General features: G+C 39.9%; 1 protein-coding gene across 1 annotated transcript in view; it reads right to left on the bottom strand.

Annotated features, from left to right (window-relative positions):
• Window positions 1–1,745, bottom strand: part of SPINK7 (serine peptidase inhibitor Kazal type 7) — a 4,097-nt gene extending 2,352 nt beyond the window's left edge. The window contains exons 1-2 of the mRNA XM_007943651.1: window positions 1,685–1,745; window positions 707–732 (exon numbers count right to left, since the gene is read on the bottom strand). Coding sequence (XP_007941842.1) covers window positions 707–732; window positions 1,685–1,745 — 87 coding nt within the window. The remainder of the gene's footprint in view (window positions 1–706; window positions 733–1,684) is intronic.
• Window positions 1,746–22,715: the final 20,970 nt, after the last annotated feature.

Below are 22,715 nucleotides of genomic sequence, written 5' to 3'. Positions count from 1 at the left end.
GCAATCCTACTTCCGTAGTGATACTGCCTCGGAAACCCAAGGAGGGGTCGCTATGAGTCGGGGCCGACTCGACAGCACACAACAACAACAACAATATATATATATATATGTATATATATATATATATATATTACAGCACCGCATAACATTACCACTATGACAGACGCTAGCACTACTACCACCACCTCTATTACTGCTACTACACTCAGTTAACAATTGCTGAGCACTTTGTGCCAGGGTTTTCTGTGTCATGGATTTCTTTTTACCATCACAACTGGATAGAATAGACTCTACTATCATCCTTATTCATAAATGGGGAAATTTAGTCTTAAAAAGACCTATTACTTGGATTAGGCAAATGCTGGTAAGTGGTACAGTTAAGATTTGAATCCAGAATCTGTGCAATTGACCAGGATAACTGTTCTCTGCTCTCATATGTTATAATTTCCATGAAGACTTCACCAACTTCTCAGCTTGAAGTCATCTCTTTTTCCTTTAACCTGGGCATAATTATTTAGGATAAGGATATTTATATGTAGATCATATTTTTTTAACTGCTTCTGGAGAGCAGAGGCCATTTCTTCATGTATCAGACTCCCTTATTATCACTCCATACACACTGAATTAATCTTCCATACATGATTCATAAGTATTAGTTGACTAAATGACACTCAATAGGAATTAAAGTGTTACTCAATGTTCTCACCATTGTTGAAGATACAGTGGCAACTTCTGAAAGAGAAATGAACATGGAAAAGATCAAAATAAAACAAAGCCTTGAAATCTCATTAACTGTTATAAATTTGGTCCTATAGACATAAGATTCTACATTTCCTAGGACACTGAGTCTCAGCCCATCTCCCATCCTCAAACAAAATCCCAGATGTTGACTGAGAAAGCCAAATGACCAATGGGCCATAGTGTCAGGTTAGCCCTTGACTCAGGCGAGTGAATTACCCAAATTTTCTTTTATTGACCATAGGCCATTTTTTGGAGCTTATCATGTCTTTGACAACAGTTCAAATTCAGGTAGCAATAGGCAGTGTTGCAGTCACACCTCCTAAGAGGCTGAAACACCAACTTTGATATTTTCTTCCTCTTAATTGAGATAAAGGAATTTAATTAAATATGATTATGGTCTCATTAAGTAGTTGTTTTGCCATTTAAAAGTATAATTGTTGTCTCCTGGCATTTGGAAAATTATGTTTTATTTTAATAATATCTGCAACTTCTGGTGTCATTATATATTGGTAGAATTAAGGAGAAATTACACAATTAATTTTTTTTTTTCATGGATGGAAATCAGAATTTAAAGGGGAAGACATTCCCTTAAGTGCCCCAAATTCTAGCTGGGACCAAAGATTCTCACTTCCCAGGCCAAAACCAAAAACCAAACCCAACTCACTGCTGTTGAGTTTATTCTGACTCATAGTCACCACTATTGGGATTACAAGGCTGTAAATCTTTGTAGAAGCAGACTGTCTCATCTTTTTTTTCATGGAGTAGTTGGTGGGTTTGAACCACTGACCTTTTGATTAGCAGCCAAATTCCTTAACCACTATACTACAAAAGCTTCTTCAGGCCAAAACTTTAAAAACATATAACCACATAAGTGCTTAGGTCCCATGAGGAAATGTTTGGGGAAACAGGCAAAAGTGTGTTTCTCTAGCCATCCCCCACTCACCTGCACTGCTGCAGAAATGGGCCACTGCACAGAGCAGAAGGAGACCCTCCGTGATCTTCATGATGGAGGTGACTGTGGTGCAGAGGCTGCTCAGACTGTCACCTGAGCCTGACCAGCCAAGTCTTAGGAAAGAGGTCATGCTTATATGCCGAGGCCTGGGTTCTCCACCTTTCCTGTGAGGTCATCCAGGCTCAGTGTTGTCCCTGAGAGACTCTCAACACACAATGTCACACCCTGGGAGGTTTTGTCACAGTCCTTGTCAGTTAATGGCTAGTTCTTTTCTGACCAATTTGTGAGAAGCACTTTTCTGCCTGTCCAACAGATGGACAATTGTTAATTGCAATTCTACACTTCATAAAGAAGAGATTAAGTGTGGGCTGCTTGGTCTAGTTTTGAAATAAGTAGCAATTTCAAATTTTCTTTATTACACAAAAATGTAGGATATTAAGCCCAGATTAGACAAAGTATACCTAGGTTTATGTTTTAGCTGCTGAAAATGTATTATTTTAGTTTTGAGGCAGTGAATCCATGTACAGGTTCCTCATGAGTACAATCAAGTGTTCTGAAATTCCCATTCCTCTCAATGTTGTCCATAATTTGTTATGATCCACACAATCAAATGCTTTTGCATAGTTAATAAAACACAAGTAAACAACTTTCTGGTATTCTCTGTTTTGAGCCAAGATCCATCTAACATTAACAATGATATCCCTTGCTCCACGTCCTCTTCTGAATCCAGCTTGCATTTCTGGAAGTTCTTTGTTAATATACTGTTGCAACCATTTTTGAATTATCTTCAGTAAGATTTTATGTGCAAGTGATATTAATGATACTGTTTGATAATTTTCACATTCTGTGGGATCATCTTTCTTTGGAATGGGTACAAATATGGATCTCTTCCAGTCAATTGGCCAGGTAGCTGTCTTCCAAATCTCTTGGCATAGGCAAATAAGTGCCTCTAGTGCAGCATCCATTTGTTGAAATATCTCAATGGGTATCCCATCAATTCCTGGAGCTTTGTTTTTCACCAATTCCTTCAGTGCAGACTCGACTTCTTCCTTCAGTATCATTGTTTCTTGATCACATACCACCTCCTGAAATGGATGAACATCAACCAGTTCTTTTTGGTACAGTGACTCTGTGTATTCCTTCCATCTTCGTTTGATGTTTTCTGCATCATTCAATATTTTACCCATAGAATCTTTCAATATTGCTTTGCAATGGAACGCAATACAACACACTGCTGTGAAGTCATATCCCACTCATAGTGACCCCTCCTTGGGTTTCCGAGGTGGTATCACTATGGAAGTAGATTGCCCAACCTTCCTTCTGAGGAGTGGCTGGTGGGTTTGAACTGCCAGCCTTCTGGTTAGCACTATGCCACAAGAGGTCCCAAAACGAGGCTTAATTTTTTTCTTCAGTTCTTTCAGCTTGAGAAATGCCAAGCATGTTCTTCCCTTTTGGTTTTCTAACTCCAGGTGAGCCATTGAGTGTCTTAGAACTGCCAATCTTTCAGTTAGCAGATGAGTGCTTAACTTCTGGGTAACCACGGCTCCTTGTTAGCTACAAAAGAGGTCACTTAATTGGAGTCATTTATGTAAAAGTCTATTCTAAAGCAAAGTGCATGAGATCTACCTATTGTCATTGTTATCATTGTTATTGTTGAGGTAAAAGTCTCTGCTATAGCTTGCTAGCATTAGATTGTAGCCTGCACTTTCAACAGAAGCACAATTATCCAAATTTCTGCCACTTGCCTATTGAGCTGAAGAATGTAGGTAAGAAACCTGGTGGAAGGAAGTAAGTTATTTTTCTATCAGTCCATTTCTTGGCAGGTTTAATTTAGTACATTCTGTAATACAGCATCTACATAGGATATTATGCTAATAATAAGTCAAACATTTGTGATTCCCTAAAACTTTGACCCTTATATCTGTTCAGAAGGTAACATAATCTAATGGGTATCTGGAATCCAATGGATATCATTTGGAATCTTGTTTTTAATATAAATTATTTGATTTCAAGTATACAGGTTAACCTCTGGATATCTCAGTTACTTCATCCCAAAAATGGAAATAGTATTTACTTCACAGGGCGATTTTGGGGTATTAGGGAAGATTTGATATATACATAATTGTTGTTAGATGTCATTGAGCTGGATCCAATTCATAGTGACCCTATGCACAACAGAATGAACACTAAGTGGTCCTGCACCATCCTAAGAATTTTTTGCCACATTTGAATCCATTGTTGCAGGCATTGTGTCGATTCATTTCATGGAGTGTCTTCTGCTTTTTCACTGACCCTCTGTTTTACCAAGCATGATGTCCTTCTCCAGGGATGGGTCCCTCCTGATAACATGTCCAAAGTATGTGAGACAAAGTCTCACCATTCTTGTTTCCAAGGAGCATTCTGGCTGTACTTCTTCCAAGACGATTTGTTTGTTCTTCTCACAGTCCACAGTACGTTCAAAATTCTTCAGCAACACCATAATTGAAATGTATCAATTCTTCTTCAATCTTTCTTATTTATTGTCTAGTTTTCACATGCATGTGAGACATTTGAAAATATCATGGTTTGAGTCAGGCACATCTTAGTCCTCAAAGTAACATCTTTGTTTCTTAACACTTTAAAGAGGCCTTTTGCAGAAAATTTGCCCAATGTTATTCTTTCTTCCTTCCTCCCTTCTTTCCTTCCTTTCTCCCTCTCTCCCCTCCATCCTGCTTTTCCACCTCCTTCTTTCTTTCTTTGTGATTTGGGGAAAAGTTCACAGAGCAAACTCGTTTTCCATTCAACAATTCATACATATTTTGTTTCTTGACATTGTTTGCAATCCCCAAAATGTAGCAGCAGTCTTCTTACTTCCTCCTGATGTTTACCATTTTCATACCTTCTTTCCTATTCCTTTCTGTTTTCTGAGCTTCATCTCTGGGCAAATGTTGCTCTCTTGATCTCATATGGTTGATTGTCCTAATGAGTCTCTGTCTGGTGTTATTGTTCACTTTCTAGGACTCCTATCTTTTGGCTACAAGTTAAGCCATGGGAGTGTGTTGAGTTCAAGGCATGAAGCGTTTGACTTCTTAACTGCTACTTCCATGGATGTTGCTTGTGGATCTAAGTAAAATGAAATCTTTGACTATAATATTTTCCTATTTAACAAGATGGTGTATATTGGTCCAGTTCTGAAGATTTTTGTTGCAGTTCATACTGAAGGCTATAGTCTTTGATCTTCATCAGCAAATGCTTCAAGTTCTCTTCACTTTCAGCAAGCAAGGTTGTGTCATCTGCATATCACTGGTTGTTAACTAGTGTTTCTGTAATAGACACCATGTTCTTCTTCATGTACATAACCCTCCACAAAAAACAAACTAACTAAAAAAAACCTCACTGCCATCAAGTCAATTCCAACTGATAGTGACCCCCATTGGGTTTCTAAGTCTATAAATCTTTACAGAATCAGATGACCTCATCTTTCTTTTAAAGACTGGTGAGTGAGTTCAAACCAGTGACTTTTTGGTTAACAGCCAAATGCCTTAACCACATCACCAGAGCTCCTTTATATAAACATATAGATATGAATATACTATATGTTTATATAAAGGAACTCTGGTGGCACAGTACCTAAGGCATTTGACTCCTAATGAGAAGGTTGGTGGTTCAAACCTACCAGTTGCTCCATGGAAGGAAGATGGGGCAATCTACTTCCATAAAGATCTACCACCTCAGAAAACCAAACGTGATATCATGAGTTGGAATCAATTTGAGGGCAGTGAGTTTGGTGTTTTTGGTTTTATATGTTTATATATATATTATATAATGCATTTATATGTATAAAATACATATATGTATGTATAGATACATATATAATCTCTTATAAAATAGTGTTTATATATACAGGAACTCTGGTAGCATAGTGCCTAAGGCACTTGACTGCTAACCAGAAGGCTGGTGGTTCAAACCCACCAGCCACTCCTGGGAAGGAAGGTTGGGCAATGTACTTCTGTAGTGATACTGCCTCAGAAACCCAAGGAGGGGTCACTATGAGTCGGATCTGACTCAACGGCACATAACAACAACAACAACATATGTATACAAACTTGCCTATTGAGCCTTCCTTCTTATATGGTAGTAGTTAATAATCTGGATTGTGATCTTATGACAACTTATTAAGGAAGGAATTTTTATTACTTTAATTTTACCAGTGAGTAAGTTGAGGCTTAGAACATTTAAAGAGTTTTTCAAAGATAATGACACAAATTAATAGAGGAGAGACTTTTGAGTTCAGTTATGGAAAAGAAGAGAAATGAGCATTCTAATAAAGAGAGGTGCTTATAAGTTTTATTGTTTGCTATGAAAGTTTTATGAGAATGAAGACTGAGGAAAAGCCATTATGTTTCAAAAAGAGGTGTTTTTCTTATACTTTGAAAATGTAATTTTAAGAAAGGAGGAATATTGAGACAGATCAAGGGTGATCAAGATGAACTGGAAGGATAGGGTCACTTTTTTATTAATTTTAAATATTTGTAGTCAAAGAGAGGAGGAGGAGGATGGAAGAAGCCTGAAGCTACAGCAAAGTCTAGGATAGACTGTGCATATATATAAGCTGAGGAGAAGAAGAAGACATTTAAGATATATACTGTAGAGTGTCTAATTAGAGGAGTGAAGAAAGATAGTACAGGTGGCACAAGTGCTTTGTGTTCACCTAGTAACCTCATAGGAGCTCTGGTAGCATAGTGCTTAAGGCACTTGACTGCTAACCAGAAGGCTGATGGTTCAAACCCACCAGCCACTCCTCAGAAGGAAGGTTGGACAAGCTACTTCTGTAGTGATACTGCCTTGGCAACCCAAGGAGTGGTCGCTATGAGTCGGAGCTGACTCGATGGCATACAACAAGAACAACAGTAACCTCATGGTTGGTGATTCCAACCCATCCAGTGGAAATTTGAAAGAAAGCCTTGGTGATCTGCTACCATAAAGATTACAGCAAAGAAAGAGGAAATCCTATGCAGCAGTTCCATCCTGTAGCACATGGGGTCATTATGAGTCAGAATTGACTCAATGGCAATGGGTGTAGAAAGTAAACAAGATTAAGAGCCCAGATGAAAGACCATTCCCTCTGACAGAGAGAACAGAGAAGAATAGGTGAATGTAGGGACAAGGATATTTTGAAAGTCAAGGGATAAAAGACAAGAGAGAAAGAATCCACTGCAAAGTAGATTATCTGTTAAGCTGTTTTTTGAAGTGAAAGAATTGTGTTGATTCAGAAGCTTGAGAAGGATGGAGAAGGTTGGGCACAGACATTGATGGGAGTATGCAAGGTAGTCAACAATGAATGTGAAGATTAATGGCTATTAGAAAAAGTTACCATTAGAACAGCAGACCCAATCAGTATGATTCTGCATATTTCCCCCATCATACACACTGTGACACTGAGTAAGGTATGGGGGAAAGTAATTTTTATGGAGATGGTACATTAAAGACTTTAGAGAGGCTGTAAATACTAAGTCAGGAGATGGAAAAGCTGTGGAGAAATCTCAGTGTTCCAGCAGGTTCTGGTGGACTTTGTAAGATGTGAGTAGTTAAGGATTTAGAGGTCAAAGATTTCATTCTACTTAGATCCACAAGCAATATCCATGGCAACATGTGGACTTAGTAGGTGTGGAAAATATGAACAGCCATTTTGCGAGGCTGTACTGGGAGGCAAAGTGGCAGATTTCATTTCTCAGAGGTGGAATGGTGCTGCCATGATGATTATTAGGTTTATCCAAAGATAAACTAGATAAAGAAAAGGTGGAGATAACAGTCACTGAATTCAAAATGGTGAGTACAAGTGAGGTCAGGGGATCAGGTATGGGCTTGTTTTGACAGAATCAGAAAGAATTTTTAAGATGGACACTGAGCCACAAATTATGGAAGAACCTTTGTAATGAGAGATGAAGTTTGTGTATATATAAAGAAGTCTATTTAGGCTGAGGGCCTGTGATGCTAGTGAGAAGTAGAATTAAACGGACATTTCCTTCAGTGAAGACATTCTAGTGGTATAGTGGTTAGGGCATTTCTGCTAACTAGAAAGTCTGTGGTTCAAACCCTCCAGCCTCTCTGTGGAAGAAAGTTGAGGCAGTCTGCTTCTGTAAAGATTTACAGCCTTGGAAATGGGGTCTCTATGAGTTGGAATTGACTCGATGGCAGTGAGTTTTGGTTTTACTTCAATGATTAATAAGCAAAAATTTTGTTTATTCCTCCTTATATTCCTGCATGTGGAGAAAACTTGAGTCCTTGTCAGAGAGAATTGCTACAGCTATAGTTCTATCCTAGAAAAGCAGGATAAAATGAATGCAGGAAACCATAAATATTAAGTAAGGGAAAGGTTTGAGAATATTTGGGACATGTCCCCTAGTGGATTTGGGATGCTACAAGGACAAGCAGGAGGACCCTTAAGAGGATTAGAGAAGGATAAGGGAAATAGGGGAGCTGGCACTACCACTGGGCAATCCAGCTATAGAATAATGACTGTAGAAATGGAAAGTTATAATATAATTAACTATATTCGAATAATATTTTATGTGCCTCGAATTGTGCTATATCTTCTAGGTGCAGTATTTCATTTAAAACTTACAACATTATCAAGAGATAGGTATGGTTTGTTTTACCTCCTTTACAGCTGAAGAAATAGGGTCATGAAGAAGTGACTAGCTGAAGGTTAAGAACTGGTGTATTGCATGTATATCTAATTCTAATTTGATGACACATGGGAAAGAAAGGATGAAAGAAATTAAAGTATGACAAGGTCTATTGAGCTGTCACAATGAAATGATAGGAGTAATACTGACAGAATCAGAGCAGTCAGGAAAAACAGCTAATGTTTTAAGTGAGAAGGTGGAGGGAGTTGAGCACTAGAAAGAATGTGTGGCTTTTCCATTGGTGGGGCTCACCTGGAAAAAGAGGGTCACAGTGGGAAGAGGAGATAACTGAGAGCCAGGAGTCCTAGTCCTAACCCCTACTCTTATCAATTTAAGGTGCAACATTGTGAAAGTCCCTTCTCTACTTTGAGCCTTTGTTTTGGTTCTCTAGTGCTGCTGAAAGAGAAATACCACAGTGAATGACTTTCACAAAGAGTTTATTCTCTTACAGTTTAGAAGACTAGAAATCCAAGTTCAAAGTGCCAGATCTAGGGGCTGAAAGCCCCTTGACCTTGGGCTTCAGCTCTGCCTCTTGCCCCTTCCCACTGGAGCTGGAGGCTTCTCTTAACTCAGACAGCTCCTGGTTGCTGAGGCTGACAAACCCAAGGCCAACAAGTAAAATGGCACATTCCAAGATTATTCAGTAACATGGCAGACCACTAGTTCAAGTCCAGAAGCAGTCCCAATATTGGCAGGCAACTTGGTAGACTGCTGAATGAGGACTCAGCTAAGTGCAGGATCCAAGTGTGCCGAGAAACTCAAGACCTTTCTCATAGTGTCTTCTTATAAACTGGATGCAGACCACATCCCTAAGGCAGCTACTCAGCTGCTCATAGCAGATTTCACCATAGAGATGATTACCTGTCCCATCATGGGTGCAAAAAGGGCACGGAGGCACCATCTTCTGACTCCCTCCAACCTCACAAGGGGGAAACAGAGTCACCATCAATAGCCCAAGGCTTATTCCCATGAGGCCAGACATACTGCCACCCTCCAGCCTTTTTACCAATTCTAACACCAATCATCCCTCCCATGACACTCTTTATCTGCTGTGTTCGATAATTTGTTGCAATGGCCACACAGACAATACTCACAATTGCAGGAGTTATTAGGGAAGTAACAGGCTACAATTCTGGTTCAGGAATGTGCTCAGGATACAGTTCTTCTATCAGGACAGTCAACCCTCTGCTCCCTTGGGCACACTTATCTGGCCCTTGGCCCCTTGGCCTGGCCTCTACACTACTCAGGCAAGTGGTACAAAGCTATTTTAGCTCTGCTGATAGGTACACTTACACGCACCCCACTCTGCCAGCAAGTCTTCTGCCCAAAGGCACTCAGCTTTTTCACTTTGTGGTCCAGGTAAATCCTCTGCTCTGTCTCATGCCTCTTGGTTCCACTGCCACCATCTCTCAGCAGCACATCTCTGCCAGGGCATCTCCGCCAAGAAGGTTCAGCACAGGGATCTCAGGTCCAAGGATGTATTTGACTCTAACTCCAGCTCTTCTCTCTTGTTGGCAGTGAGATCCCCCCTTCTGCCTCTAGGAAGCCTCATTTTAAGCCTGGCAGAGTGACAAAACTAACCAATCCCAACATGAGAGTTCCATACACCTTATTTGCATGGTCCCACCTGGTAGTTCTGGTAGCATAGTGGCTAAAGCACTTGACTGCTAACCAGAAGGCTGGTGGTTCAAACCCACCAGCCACTCCTCGGAAGGAAGGTTGGGCAATCCTACTTCTGCAGTGATACTGCCTTGGAAACCCAAGGAGGGGTCGCTATGAGTCGGGGCCGACTCGACAGCACATAACAACAACAACAACAACACCTGGTAGTTTGGTGGGAGTCACAAAGACCATGCTAGAAAAGCCATATTAAGTAATCCACTGCAACACAATGGAGAATCACTACACGTAGCTGTCCAGCCACTCAAAACCAGGCCCACCCAAGTTGACACATAACCTTAACTACAACATCCTTGTACTTCCCTCCATCTAACCTACTACTTCCCCCACATCTAGCTTTGATGGATGCTTCCCAGTTTTCATTCAGCGAAAGGACCCTTTCTTCCAAAAATATCTTTCTTCAGAACATCAATATGTAGCACTGATGAATAAGGCTGAATGGTGTGTGTGGGGTGTGGGAGGGAGAGGTTGGAACTCCTCCTAATTGCTGTCCCCCTTTTCCCATCCCCTCCCCTCAATTTTTTTTTTTCCCCCTGACACCTAGCACATATCCCACCAACACCCTGAAGATCTTTTCATGTCAGTTTCAAAATCACTGGTCTAGCTTTGGATGGTCTAGTTCTGGCCTTTGTCTTTCCTCTTTACTCTTCCTTGTTGGCCCTTTCACACTCCAGCTCTTTTATTTTTGGTGTATCCTCAACTGTGATGAGATTCTTGTGTGCACTGGGGAACAGTGACTTAGAGATCTGGATATTTACATTTTGACAGGTGTCCTCATGTCTGGTAGGACTTGTATTTCTGGTTCCCTACCTCTCACGGGAACTAGAAGTTAGCACATCCAGACACCCTTTGCTCTGGTTCTATTCAGTGTTCTTCGAACTTAGAATTATTTGAGGCTAAATAATTCTAATCCTGGGACAAGATGGTGTGACTGAATAGCAGCAACTGTTTTTTTCCTATTGATCTATGTTGGTCTTCACACAAAACAACACACTGCTGTCGAGTCGGACCCAACACACAGCGATCCCTCCTTGGGTTTCTGAGGCAGTATCACTACAGAAATGGATGCCCCACCTTCCTTCTAAGGAGTAGCTGGTGGGTTTGAACCACCAGTCTTCCGGTTAACAGTCAAATGCCTTAGACACTGTTCCAACAGAGTTCCCATGTTGGTCTTAGGTGACCTCTTATAATCTGGATTTAGATTTTACACACACATGCACACACGTAGACCTCCTTTTTCCTGTTATTGGTAAAATACTATCTACTGTGATCAGTACCGAGGCACCACCTGTAACCCCAGAGTTAGCCAACATTAGAGAAAACTTCACCCTGTGATCTTCTGGACACTTGTAACATGTGAAATGTTGACAGGTTTTTCTTAAAGGATTCTGTGGTCAGTTAGATTTGGGGAGCTCTGAATATTATATTACTTTTTTCAGGGATTCAAAATGCAGTTTACTTTTTCAAAAACCAAATTCACTGCCTTGAGTCTATTCTGACTCATAGTGACCCTGTAAGACAGAATAAAACTGCCCCATAAGATTTCCAAGGCTGTAAATATTTACAGTAACAGAATACCTCATCTTTCTCCTGCAGAGCAGCTGGTTAGTTCAAACTGCTGACATTTTGGTTAGCAACTGAATGCCTTAAGCACTAACGGCTCTATTCAATTTTTTATAATACAGGAAATTTTCACTTTGCTTAACTCAATTTTCTACAAACTTAATTGGCTACAAGTTACTTATCTTTTGTTGTTAGATGCCATTGAGTCAGTTCAGACTCAGCAACCCCATGTACAATGGAATGAAACACTGCCTGGTTCTGTGCCATTCTCACAATTGTTGCTATGTTTGAGCCCATTGTTGCAATTTTCTTACAGAATATTTATTAACATCTACAGTGATGGAAGTGTTCTCTTGGTGATTAACAAATAAGTATCGGGCATAGCACGCTTCCCTAGAAACTCCAAATAAAAAAAAAAAAAAACAAGAAGAAACTCTGAGACCAACTTTGTCCTAGCTCTAAAAACAGTCAAAAGTTTACAGAAATCAAGTGAATGTGGAAACAAAGAAAATGCTACTTTAAATGGTAGAAAAGCTTTGTGGTCTTTTTGCTTGCCCATGTCCTACCTACTTCTTGGCTTGGCAGCAATCTTTCAGACAAGAGTGTGGGACCCTGGTCCCAGGCTCCAGAGGGAACAGAGCAGACCCTTTCCACATATTATTGTGTTTGTTTATTCTAACCTATCTGGGACTATCTGAAGGACTGATGGAAGGCATTTATATTTGTTCTGCATGTCTTGGAAGTCACAGGGCAGAAAAGTGGTAGGCATTAATTGAAAACACTGTGAGATGAACAATCAATGTGTAGCCACCTGGGGCAAAGAGAGTTCTGTTGAAACATTCAATAGACCAACTAAGGGCAGGAAAGTTAAGCCAGAAGAGGTTTTTTTTTTTTTTTTTTTTTAATTGTTGTTGTTTTTCGCTGCCATTTAGTTGGCTCCATCTCAAGACAACCATATGTATAACAGAATGAAACATTTTCTGCTCCTGAGCCATTTTCATGATTGTTGGTATGTTTGATTCCATAGTTGTGGGTCTTTGTTAATCTGTCTCATGAGGGTTTCCCTCATTTTCGTTGACTCCCTGCTTTACCAACCATGATTTTCTTTCTAGTGATTGGTCTTTCCTGATGACATGTCCAAAATAAGTGAGTCAAAGTCTTTCCATCCTGGCTTCTAAGAAGCATTCTGGTTGTATTTCTTTTAAGATTTGTTTGTTCTTCTGGCAGGCCATAATATGGTCAAAATTCTTTGCCAACACCACACTTTGAACTCATCAATTCTTCTTTTACCTTCCTTTATCATTGTCAAACTTTTGCATGCATATGAGTTGACTAAAAAGACCATGGCTTGGGTGAGACACACTTTAGTCTTCAAAATCATCTTTGTTTTTTAAAACTTTAAAGAGATATTTTGCAGCAGATTTACCCAATGTAATACATCATTTATTTCCTGAAGCCTGCTTTCATGGACATTGATTATTAATCCAAATAGAATGAAATCATAAACACGTTTAGTTTCTTCTTCATTTATCATAGTGTTATTTCTAAGTTCGGTTGTGAGGATTTTTGTTTTCTTAATGTTCATAGTGTAATCCATGGTGAAGATTGCAGTCTTTGGTCTTCATCAGTAAGTTCTTCCAGTCGTCTTCATTTTTAGCAAGCAGTATTGTGCCATCTGCATACTACAGGTTGTTTATGAGTGTTCTCCTAATCGTGATGATGCTTTCTTCATACAATCCAGCTTCACAGATTATTTCCTCAGCATACGGATAGAATAGGTAAAGTGAAAAGATACAACAACCCTGACACACTCTTTCTGATTTTGAACCATGAAGAAATGCTAGATGTGCTTATTGTAAACATTCAAACAATAGATAAAAGTCAGGACTCAGAAGAATTGGTGAAAAGCAGAGTATATATAGGATTGTTAGAATAATAGGTTATGGCATATGGTAGAAATTTCCCTGGATACTGTAATATACTCTGAATTAGTTACATTTATTTTCTCATCTTCACACACATGGAATTTTCCCCTACTACTACAAAAACATCATATTCTGCCTCAAAATAGAGAAATTTTCTATTCAGCCTTTCTGTAAAGGTGATGTATTGGTACAATGCATCATTGGCAATGACATTTTTAAGGAGCCCTGGTGGCACAATTGTTAAGTGCTTGGCTGCCAACTGAAAGCTTGGTGCTAAAGTCCCACCAGCTACTCTGGGGGAGAAAGCTCTGATGATCTGCTCCTGTTAAGATGACAGCCTGGGTAACCCTGTAGGGCATCACTACTCTGTCACACAGTGTCACTATGAGTCAGAATTGACTTGATGGTACATAACAACTAAATTTCTGGGTCAAAAGCTACTCTATATTCATAAATCTGATATATAGATTAAAATTTATGAATTTGAAATGAAGGACAGTTGTTAGAGGATCTACAGATTCTAAGATTGCTCAATGTAAGATCTGTGTATAGTTTGTTCAATACAGGTCCCTGAACATACTATGAGTTACTGTGGAGTTCACTTTGACTCGTGGCAACTCCATGTGTGTAAGAGTAGAACTGTGCTCCACAAGGTTTTCAATGGTTCATTTTTTCAGAAATAGATTGCCAGATCTATCTTTTGAAGTGCCTTGGGTTAACATGAACCTCCAGCCTTTCGGTTAGCAGCCAAATATCTTACTTTATATCACTCAGAGACTCCCTGAACATAATAAGTGCTAGTAAATGGTGAGCAGAATAGCTTTGCATAATATTTTGCACTAATTTCTTTTGTTCAATAAGACAATATACCTGGAATCTTTTTATATATTTATCTCCTTCTTATGATACCATTTTTCCTTGCCCTGAATTTCCTTGTCATTATCTTCTCCCTCTCATCTATCTGGACTCTAAGTGGGAATGAAAAGGCATCGATAGGTGTCTGACATGTTTCATGTTTTAAAATGGAGAGATTATGGCATCAGTAGGGAAATGGTTAAAAAAAAAAAAGATTGCAATATTAAGGGTAGTGCTGGAACACTGGTAGAGGTTGGTCAGTAGCACAGAATGTTGTTTAACACTGATCTCCCTTAAAAATGAATCCATCACTCTGGCAGTGGTATGTGGTTTCTTTCCAACTGGCCTAGTTGCCAGGTCAGAATGAGCAATGATATCAGAAGCTTCCACTGTTCTATTTGGAAGATTCAATCTCAGTGAGTGCTTAGCTGGTATGTGGACAGCAACTTCTTTTCAGAGCTCTTTCTCACTCATCACTTTTTCCATATGTTGAATAGAGATAATGAGCTTGGACACAGTATAACCCACAATCAAGGTTTGGGCATAACAGGGGCGGAAGTGTGAACAGGCATAGGTATCATGGATTGAGAGAAGCAGATGGGGAGAAATCATGGCTGAGTGTTGTTCACTTATCTAGTCTGTAAATGTATGCCCTTTGCTGAGCAACTCTTAGTCCCACCTAGAAGTGATAGTGAAGGAAGATAGCCGGTCCTTAGGTGAGGAGACTGGAGCATGACGTCATTTGAGAGGGTATTCTAGCATAGGGGTATATAAGAATACTTGAGGCAGGTGTATGTGAAAAAGAGGAAAGATTTAGGAATCAGGGGTTTGGGAAGTTGTACAAGATCAACAGACAAGGAATTCTGTTTGGTAGGAGAGCCTGGAAAGCAAAGAAGGATGGTTAAGATATGAAATCCAAAGGGGTGGGTAGGAGAGGGGAGATGAACAGGAAATCACAGTGATTTTCTTTGTTTCTTGTTATTATTTTAAACAGAAAAACTACCTACTATGAGGAATTTTGAGGACAAATAGGTGGAATAATGTCAACTTCAATGGGAGCAAGTGCTAAAAGATAAAATGCACTGCCATTGAATTCATTCCAATTCATGGTGACCCTATAGGATGGAGTAGAACTGCCTCATAGGGTTTCAAAGGCTGTAAATATTTACTGCCTCATCTTTCTCCTGCAGAATGGCTGGTGGTTAGAATCACCTACCTTTTAGTTGGCGGCCCAGTGCTTTAACCACAGTGCCACAGAGCTCCTTAGGTGCAAACAGGAGAAATAGAGCGATTGAAGGGAGTCCATGTCCAGAATTCCACAGGATGGAATGTCGGGAGGGGGTTGTCAAGGACTAGAATGATCAATGGCTAAATCACAAAGATCTTTGTAGCTTATTTCCTAACTCAATTCTGTGGATGAGTCCAATTCCCTGTCTGAGACTCATGGCTAGAAGAGAGACTGGACAGTACAGTCTATGAAGGAGGTAGCCCCAGAGTCTATGTACAACTGTGTCCTGGAAGACTTAAATGGTCTCACAATACAGGGAAAGAGAAAGTGAGAGACAGCTGTGGAATGTGAACACCATAAGGTCTTTAATAGGTTGTTTGGTAGGAAGGGGTTACAAATATCATCCTCAGATCTGTTTTTCCCAAAAAGTATTGTTTACCAATATGCCACCTGTCCAATATGGAATATAATTCACTGTTCAGTGGTGAGCTCTCCATTGCTACAGGTGTGTAAGCAGCCATAGTATGTTGATCATTTACCAGAGACACTTAGAAAATGAAAGAGGAGTAGATTTGACTTGGAAAAGATCTGTACTTGTGTTAAGAAAACTCAGGTTCAAGTGTTTCCTTGATGGTGTACTTTCTATCTTTATGAACCTAAATGTTTTCATTTTTATAATGGGGACCATAACACCCACTTCAGTGATGAATATCTATGGAGATATTGACTGAATTTACCTCTGAAGTGATTCATTCATGTATTATGAGGGAGTATAAATTTTAAACATTTTTGTTAAACTGTTTAACTTGTTGCCATTGAGTCTGTTCTGACTCAGGGTGATCCCATTTTTACAGAGTATAGCACAGCTTCATAGGATTTCTTTCTTTCTTTCTTTTCTACACTATTTATGGAATCAGATTGCCAAGCTTTTCTTTTCTGGTGCCACTAAGTGGGTTGGAACCATCAACATTTCAGTTGTTGGCAAGCACAAAATATTTTAGTAATACAGTATTATTCTACTCACCTGTAACCACTCATGTATTTGCTCTTCATGAGAGTCCCAGAATGGGAAGTCATTATCTCTGGCAGAGTGACTTTTCTCCCCTCTTTTCTTCACATTACCCAAACCTTTGGCTCAGACCTTGGAACACATCTAAGGAAGGCACAGGTGAAGAGATATATTCCCTGCTGTCAGGGAAGCTCTGCTCCTATTCTCCTCCAAATATGTCTAATTAGAGAAGATCTTGTCATTCAAAAATTCCTGATGTGGGTCAAACAACTGAAAATATCTAACACAGTCATACTGTTATCCACAAAACTCTATTGAAGGAAGGGATGGAGGCTTTCTTCTCCTTGGTGCCTTAAAAAATGCTGAATTTATTCTCTGCCAACATCTCTCTTCAAGGTCCTGTTATTTCCTTCCATGTGATAAGGTCACCTCCTCCTCCTGTCCAGAATCCCTTAGGATCTTGGGTACTAAGCCTTGGACTTTGCCCCACTAATTGCTATATTCATTCTCATGCCTCCATTCCTCTCAGTTTTCTGAGATGCCATTTTGCTCCATCTAATCAACTCCTTCCCAGTTTCAGACATCCTGAGCACATTTCCCTCAAACAACCAAATTTTGCCACGCTCAGGACATCTTGCATTTCTTTTCTCATGACTTCTCTCATTTGCAACCAACTGTCTGACAACATCCCTGCCACCCTCAAGGCTCCCTGATAAAACACTGTTACCCAATACAGCCATCTCTTCTCTGAACTATGTTTGCTGCCCCCAGCCTCTTGTTCCTTTATTTCAATGTTCTTGTACTTCTAGGCTATGACTCTTGGTTTGTTTTCCTTTTTCCTTTATCCATCAAATATCTCCTATTGTTGTTATTGGGTGCTATCGAGTCATCTCTAACTCATAGCCAGCCTGGGCACAACAGAATGACACTGCCTGGTCAAGCACCATTCTCACAATCCTTGCTATTCTCGAGTCTATCATTGCAGCCCACTGTGTCAATCCATTTCATTGAGGGTCTAACCTTTTCTCACTGACCCTCTATTTTACCAAGTTTTATATCCTTCTCAAGACTGGTGCCTTCTCACAACATGATAAAAGTAGGTGAAATGAAGTCTGGCCATTCTCACATCTAAGGAGCATTCCAGCTGCACTTCTTCTAGGATAGATTTGTTTCTTCTTCTTCTGCCAGTCCATGGTACTTTCAGTATTCTTTGCTGACACCACAATTCAAAGGCATCAACTCTTCTTCAGTCATCCTTAATCATTGTCCAGGTATCTCTTGTCCATGGTAATTACTTATTTTAGTCAGGCTGGCCTCTTCTAATAGCAATACCAATGTCATGGATTGAATTGTGTCCCCATAAGATATGTGTCAATTTGGTTGGGCCACGATTCTCAGTAGTTGGGCAATTAGGTAATAATGATAATGTAATAATGTAATTTGACAGTTATGTAACAACATGATCATCCCCAATGATGTGATCTCACGCAATCAGTTGTAAGAGACAGCCCTGATCTAAGAGGAGTCTCCCTGGGGTGTGGCCTACATCACCTTTTATCTTACAAGAGATAAAAGGAGAGAGAAGCCAAAAAAGAAGGACTTACCACCACCAAAAAGAGAAGAGCCAGGAGTGGAACATGTCCTTTGGACCTAAGGTCCTTGCATTGAGAAACTGCTAGACTCAGGGGAAGATTGATGACAAGACCTTCCCCCAGAGTGGACAGAAAAGGAAAGCGTTCCCCTAGAGAAAAAAAATTCTGTTTGTTAAAGCCACTCTATTATGGTATTTCTGTTATAGCAGCACTAGATAACCAAGAAAACCAATGAGCTAATTTCTTCCTAGCTCTGGGAGTATTTTGCCTTTTCCTATCATTCAACATTAAATACTCTGGTAGTGCAGCAATAGGAAAAGGGAGAGTCTTGTCTTTTAACTTCTTTTTAACCTGTTTAAAAGAAATTCCTCTGGTGGTGCAAATGGTTAATTGCTTGGATGGCAACTGAAAGGCTGGTGGTTTCAACTGGCCCAGCTGCTTTATAGGAGGAAGACCTGGTGATTTTTCTATAAAGGTACAGGTAAAAAAAAGAAAAAAAGCCCAAGGAAGAGTTCTACTCTGTCACATGAGGTTCTCTGAGTCAAAATCAACTGGATGACACTTAAGAACAACAACTCTGTATATATGTAATTGGATTTATTTGAGTAGAGCTTTATGGTCTATTTTTTTTCCTTTTCTTTATGTAATATTCTCTGCAAAAATAAAATTTTTATCAGTTAAAAAAAATCTAAACAGAAGAAAACAAACTCTCATGAGTGGGGAAGAAGAAAAACTCTTCCTCATCCTAACTAATTCAAGCGAATTAGTTTTGAAACTGCAGTAAATAAACATTGATCTCTAAGTCAGTGCCAAATCTTATCATCTTCCTCTTCTGATCTCATGACATATACACATTTCAGGCCCACCTCACATGACGTGGTGTAGTGCCGAAGGCATTTGACTGCTACCCTGAAGGCTGGCGGTTCAAACCCACTAGCCACTCCTGGAAGGAAGATTGGGTGATCTACTTCCGTATATATACTGCCTTGGAAACCCAAGGAGGGGTTGCTATCAGTCAGATCTGACTCAATGATAATGAGTGTGAGTTCACATCAAAAACCAAAAAAAGAAAAAAGGAAACTCACTGCCGTGGAGTTGGATCCAACTCAGAGTGACTCCTCCTTGGGTTTCCCAGGCGATATCTCTAAGGAAATAAATTGCTCACCCTTTCTCCCAAGGAGTGGTTTGTGGGTTTGAACTGCCAGCCATCTGGGTAGCAGTCAAATGCCTTAGACACTACACCACCAGAGCTCCCAGAGTTCACATTACTCCAACCTATAGCAAAACTTGCTCACCTTTCTTACTGTTGACTTTCCAGTCTGAAACACATCTCATACCCCTCCTTATAAATGTCATTGGTTCCTAATTATTTGCTTGTTGAACACAGAGTTTTCAGTTAGACTTCAGCCCTATTTCCAATCTCTATCAATCTTACTTAACTGTTTTGATAATTACTTCTTTTTTTTTTCTTCAAATACTCACTGCTCTTTCAAAATGTCCAGCAGTTTTCTTCCCTCTATTTTTATATCATATATGCTGCTTGCATGCCTTTCAAACATATATAACTGAAGAAAGATTACCTATCTTTGAAGCTGGTTCAAACTTCATTATGTCTTTTCTAATGTTCACAATCAGATGAGACTTGTGGCCTTCTGCATCCCAGCAGCACTTTGGTTGAAACACTCTTACAATATTTTCTTTTGAATCATTGTTATTTCTTGTTTTCTCCTTTCCTTTATCCAACCACCTAAGACTAGACATCTCAGAAAGAAAGGAACTTGTCATAAAGCACTCAGTGAAAATTATTATTATTATTATTTTGCAATTGTTTGTCTGAGTTAGATTGAATCTCTTAGTGTAACATTTAGCTGCTAGATGTCATTAATTACTTTGATCAACACAATCTAATTAGTGCCTCATGTGTTTCAAGGATCATAAGCAGACGTGAAGAAGGAAAAAAAGGGTGATCCAAGAAATGTTCACTTAATTTGTCAATATGAACACAGCTTTACATTAAGTATTTGGTAGGAGAGTGATGATGGGATTTTCAGAAACCAAGATATATGGGAATGGGTTGACCTCCATGTCACTGGAGTGTCATTGCTTTAATTGTGTTTTTAATTTGCATTTGCCTGATGCCTAATGATAAAAAATGAAACTCACTGCCATCGAGTAGGATCCAACTCATAGCCACCCATCCTTGGGTTTCCAAGGCGATGTCACTGCAGAAGTAGATTACCCAACCTTCCTTCTGAGAAGTGGTGGTTCAAACCCACCAGCCTTCTGGCTAACAGTCAAATGCCTTAGGCAGTATACCACCAGAGCTCATATATATCTTAGGAAAATGACTCATACAGTTATGTTGTTGTTATGTGCCGACAAGTCGTACTTAACTCATAGCGACCCCTCCTTGGGTTTCTGAGGCAGTATCACTATGGAAGTAGATTGCCCCAACTTTCTTCCACACACAGTTACAGAAGCTGGCAATTCCCAAGTTCTTGAACCAAAAATCAAACCTTGAGGCTTTTCTCAACTCACGCAGCTACAGGGGTGGGCGAGCTCAAGGATGGCAGGCAATATACCAGCTGTTGACTCCAGATGACTCTTGGATGACAAATCCAAGATCGCCAGGCAGAATCATGGATTTTTCACTCAAGGACAGTTGTAGGCAGCACAACAGGATCAAGATCCACAAAAAGTTCTCTCATTTTCCCAGGATGTCCATTGTTGTTGTTGTTGTTAGGTGCCATTGAGTCATTTCTGACTCATAGTGACCTCATGCACAGCACAAAGAAATACTGCTTGATCCCACGCTTGCTCCATGATCCTTGCTACATTTGAGCCCATTGTCACAGCCACCATGTCAATCCATCTCGTTGAAGGCCTTCCCCTCTTTCATCGAGCCTCCACCTTACCAAGCATGACATCTTTCTCCAGGGAATGGTCCCTTCTGACAACATGACCAAAGTAGGTGAGACGAAGTCTGGCCATTCTTGCTTCCAAGGAGCATTTTGGGTGCACTTCCTCCAGGACAGATCTGTTAGTTCTCTTAGCAGTCCATGGTACTTTCAGCATTCTTTGCCAGCACCACAACTCAAAAGCATCAATTATTCTTTGGTCTTCCTTATTCATTGTCCAGCTCTCACATGCATATGAGGTGATAGAAAATATCATGGCTTGTGTCAGGTGCACCTTACTCCTCAAGGAGACATCCTTGCTCCTCAGCACTTGAAAGAGTTCCTTTGTGGCCAACCTGCCCAGTGCTACATGTTATCTAATGTCCTGAGTGCTGCTTCCATTGGCGTCAGTTGGAGAACCAGGCAACGTGAATTCTTCTCTCCATTTATCATGATGCTGCTTATTGGTCCAGTTGTGAGGATTTTTGTTTTCTTTGTATTGAGATGTAATCCCTACTGCAGACTGTATTCCTCAATCTTCATCAGTAAGTGCCTCAAGTCATCCTCACTTTCAGCAAGCAAAGTTGTATCATCAGCATATCTCAGGTTGTTAATTATTCTTCCTCCAATCCTGATGCCATGTTTTTCTTCATATAGCTTCTTGGATTATTTGCTCAGCATATAGATTGAATAAGTATGGGGAAAGGATACAACCCTGACACACTCCCTTCTGGGACAGAGTTCTAGTCCCAGTTTTTGTATGACCTTCACCTTCTTGTTATTCCCAGCACAGCTAAATGTCAGTTCTTCAAGGAGACCTTCCCTGGTAACATACCACGACCTAACCATCATACTAGGTTTTTTTTATTTGTTCATTGTTACTGTTTTGCTTCCTGAGTACTATGACCATGCATATGACCATTAAAATGTTAATTTCACAAGAATAGGAGCCTTATGCATTTTAATACACAACACAGAGTAGTCATCCCAATAAATACTGTTAGATAAACTAATGAAGTTTATTGACCTATGCTATAAAAACTTTCTTACTCTTTTGTAGGGGATAAGTAGATTTGAAGATCAGAAAAACAGAAAAGTGGCAGATCAGACCTAAAAAGTTAATAGGAAATGTTTTGGTTACCTCTTGTGTTGCTCTAATGGACATAGATACCACAAATGGGATGGCTCAAACAAGCAGGGATTTATTTTCTTAGAGTTTTGGAGGCTACAAGTCTGAGTTCAAAGTGCCAGGCTCTAGGGGCTGGGTGAAAGTCCCTGACCTTGGGCTTCAGCTCTGCTTCTTGCTTCTGGCCCACTGAAGCTGGAGGCTTTCTTCAATTAGGCAGCTGCTGGCTGCTGAGGCTCACAAACTCAAGGTTGATAAGTAAAAAGTCATAGTCCAAATATTACCAAACCACACAGAAGGCCATTAATTCAAATCCATTGAAAGTCCCAAGGTCAGCAAAGCATTGCAGGCTGCTGAATGAAGATTTAGCTATACACCAGGTCCGAGTATGTCAAAAAGCTGCAGACCATTTTCAAAACTTCTTATATTTGAGAAGCAGACCATATCCGCAAAGCAGCTACTCAGCTGCCTGTGGTACA

This window comes from Orycteropus afer, unplaced genomic scaffold, assembly GCF_000298275.1.
Source record: "Orycteropus afer afer isolate SDZICR_OR568_19922 unplaced genomic scaffold, OryAfe1.0 scaffold00110, whole genome shotgun sequence".
Lineage (NCBI taxonomy): Eukaryota > Metazoa > Chordata > Mammalia > Tubulidentata > Orycteropodidae > Orycteropus > Orycteropus afer.
The sequence above is the reverse complement of the archived record's forward strand: the minus strand, read 5'-3'. Positions and strand labels throughout refer to the sequence as shown.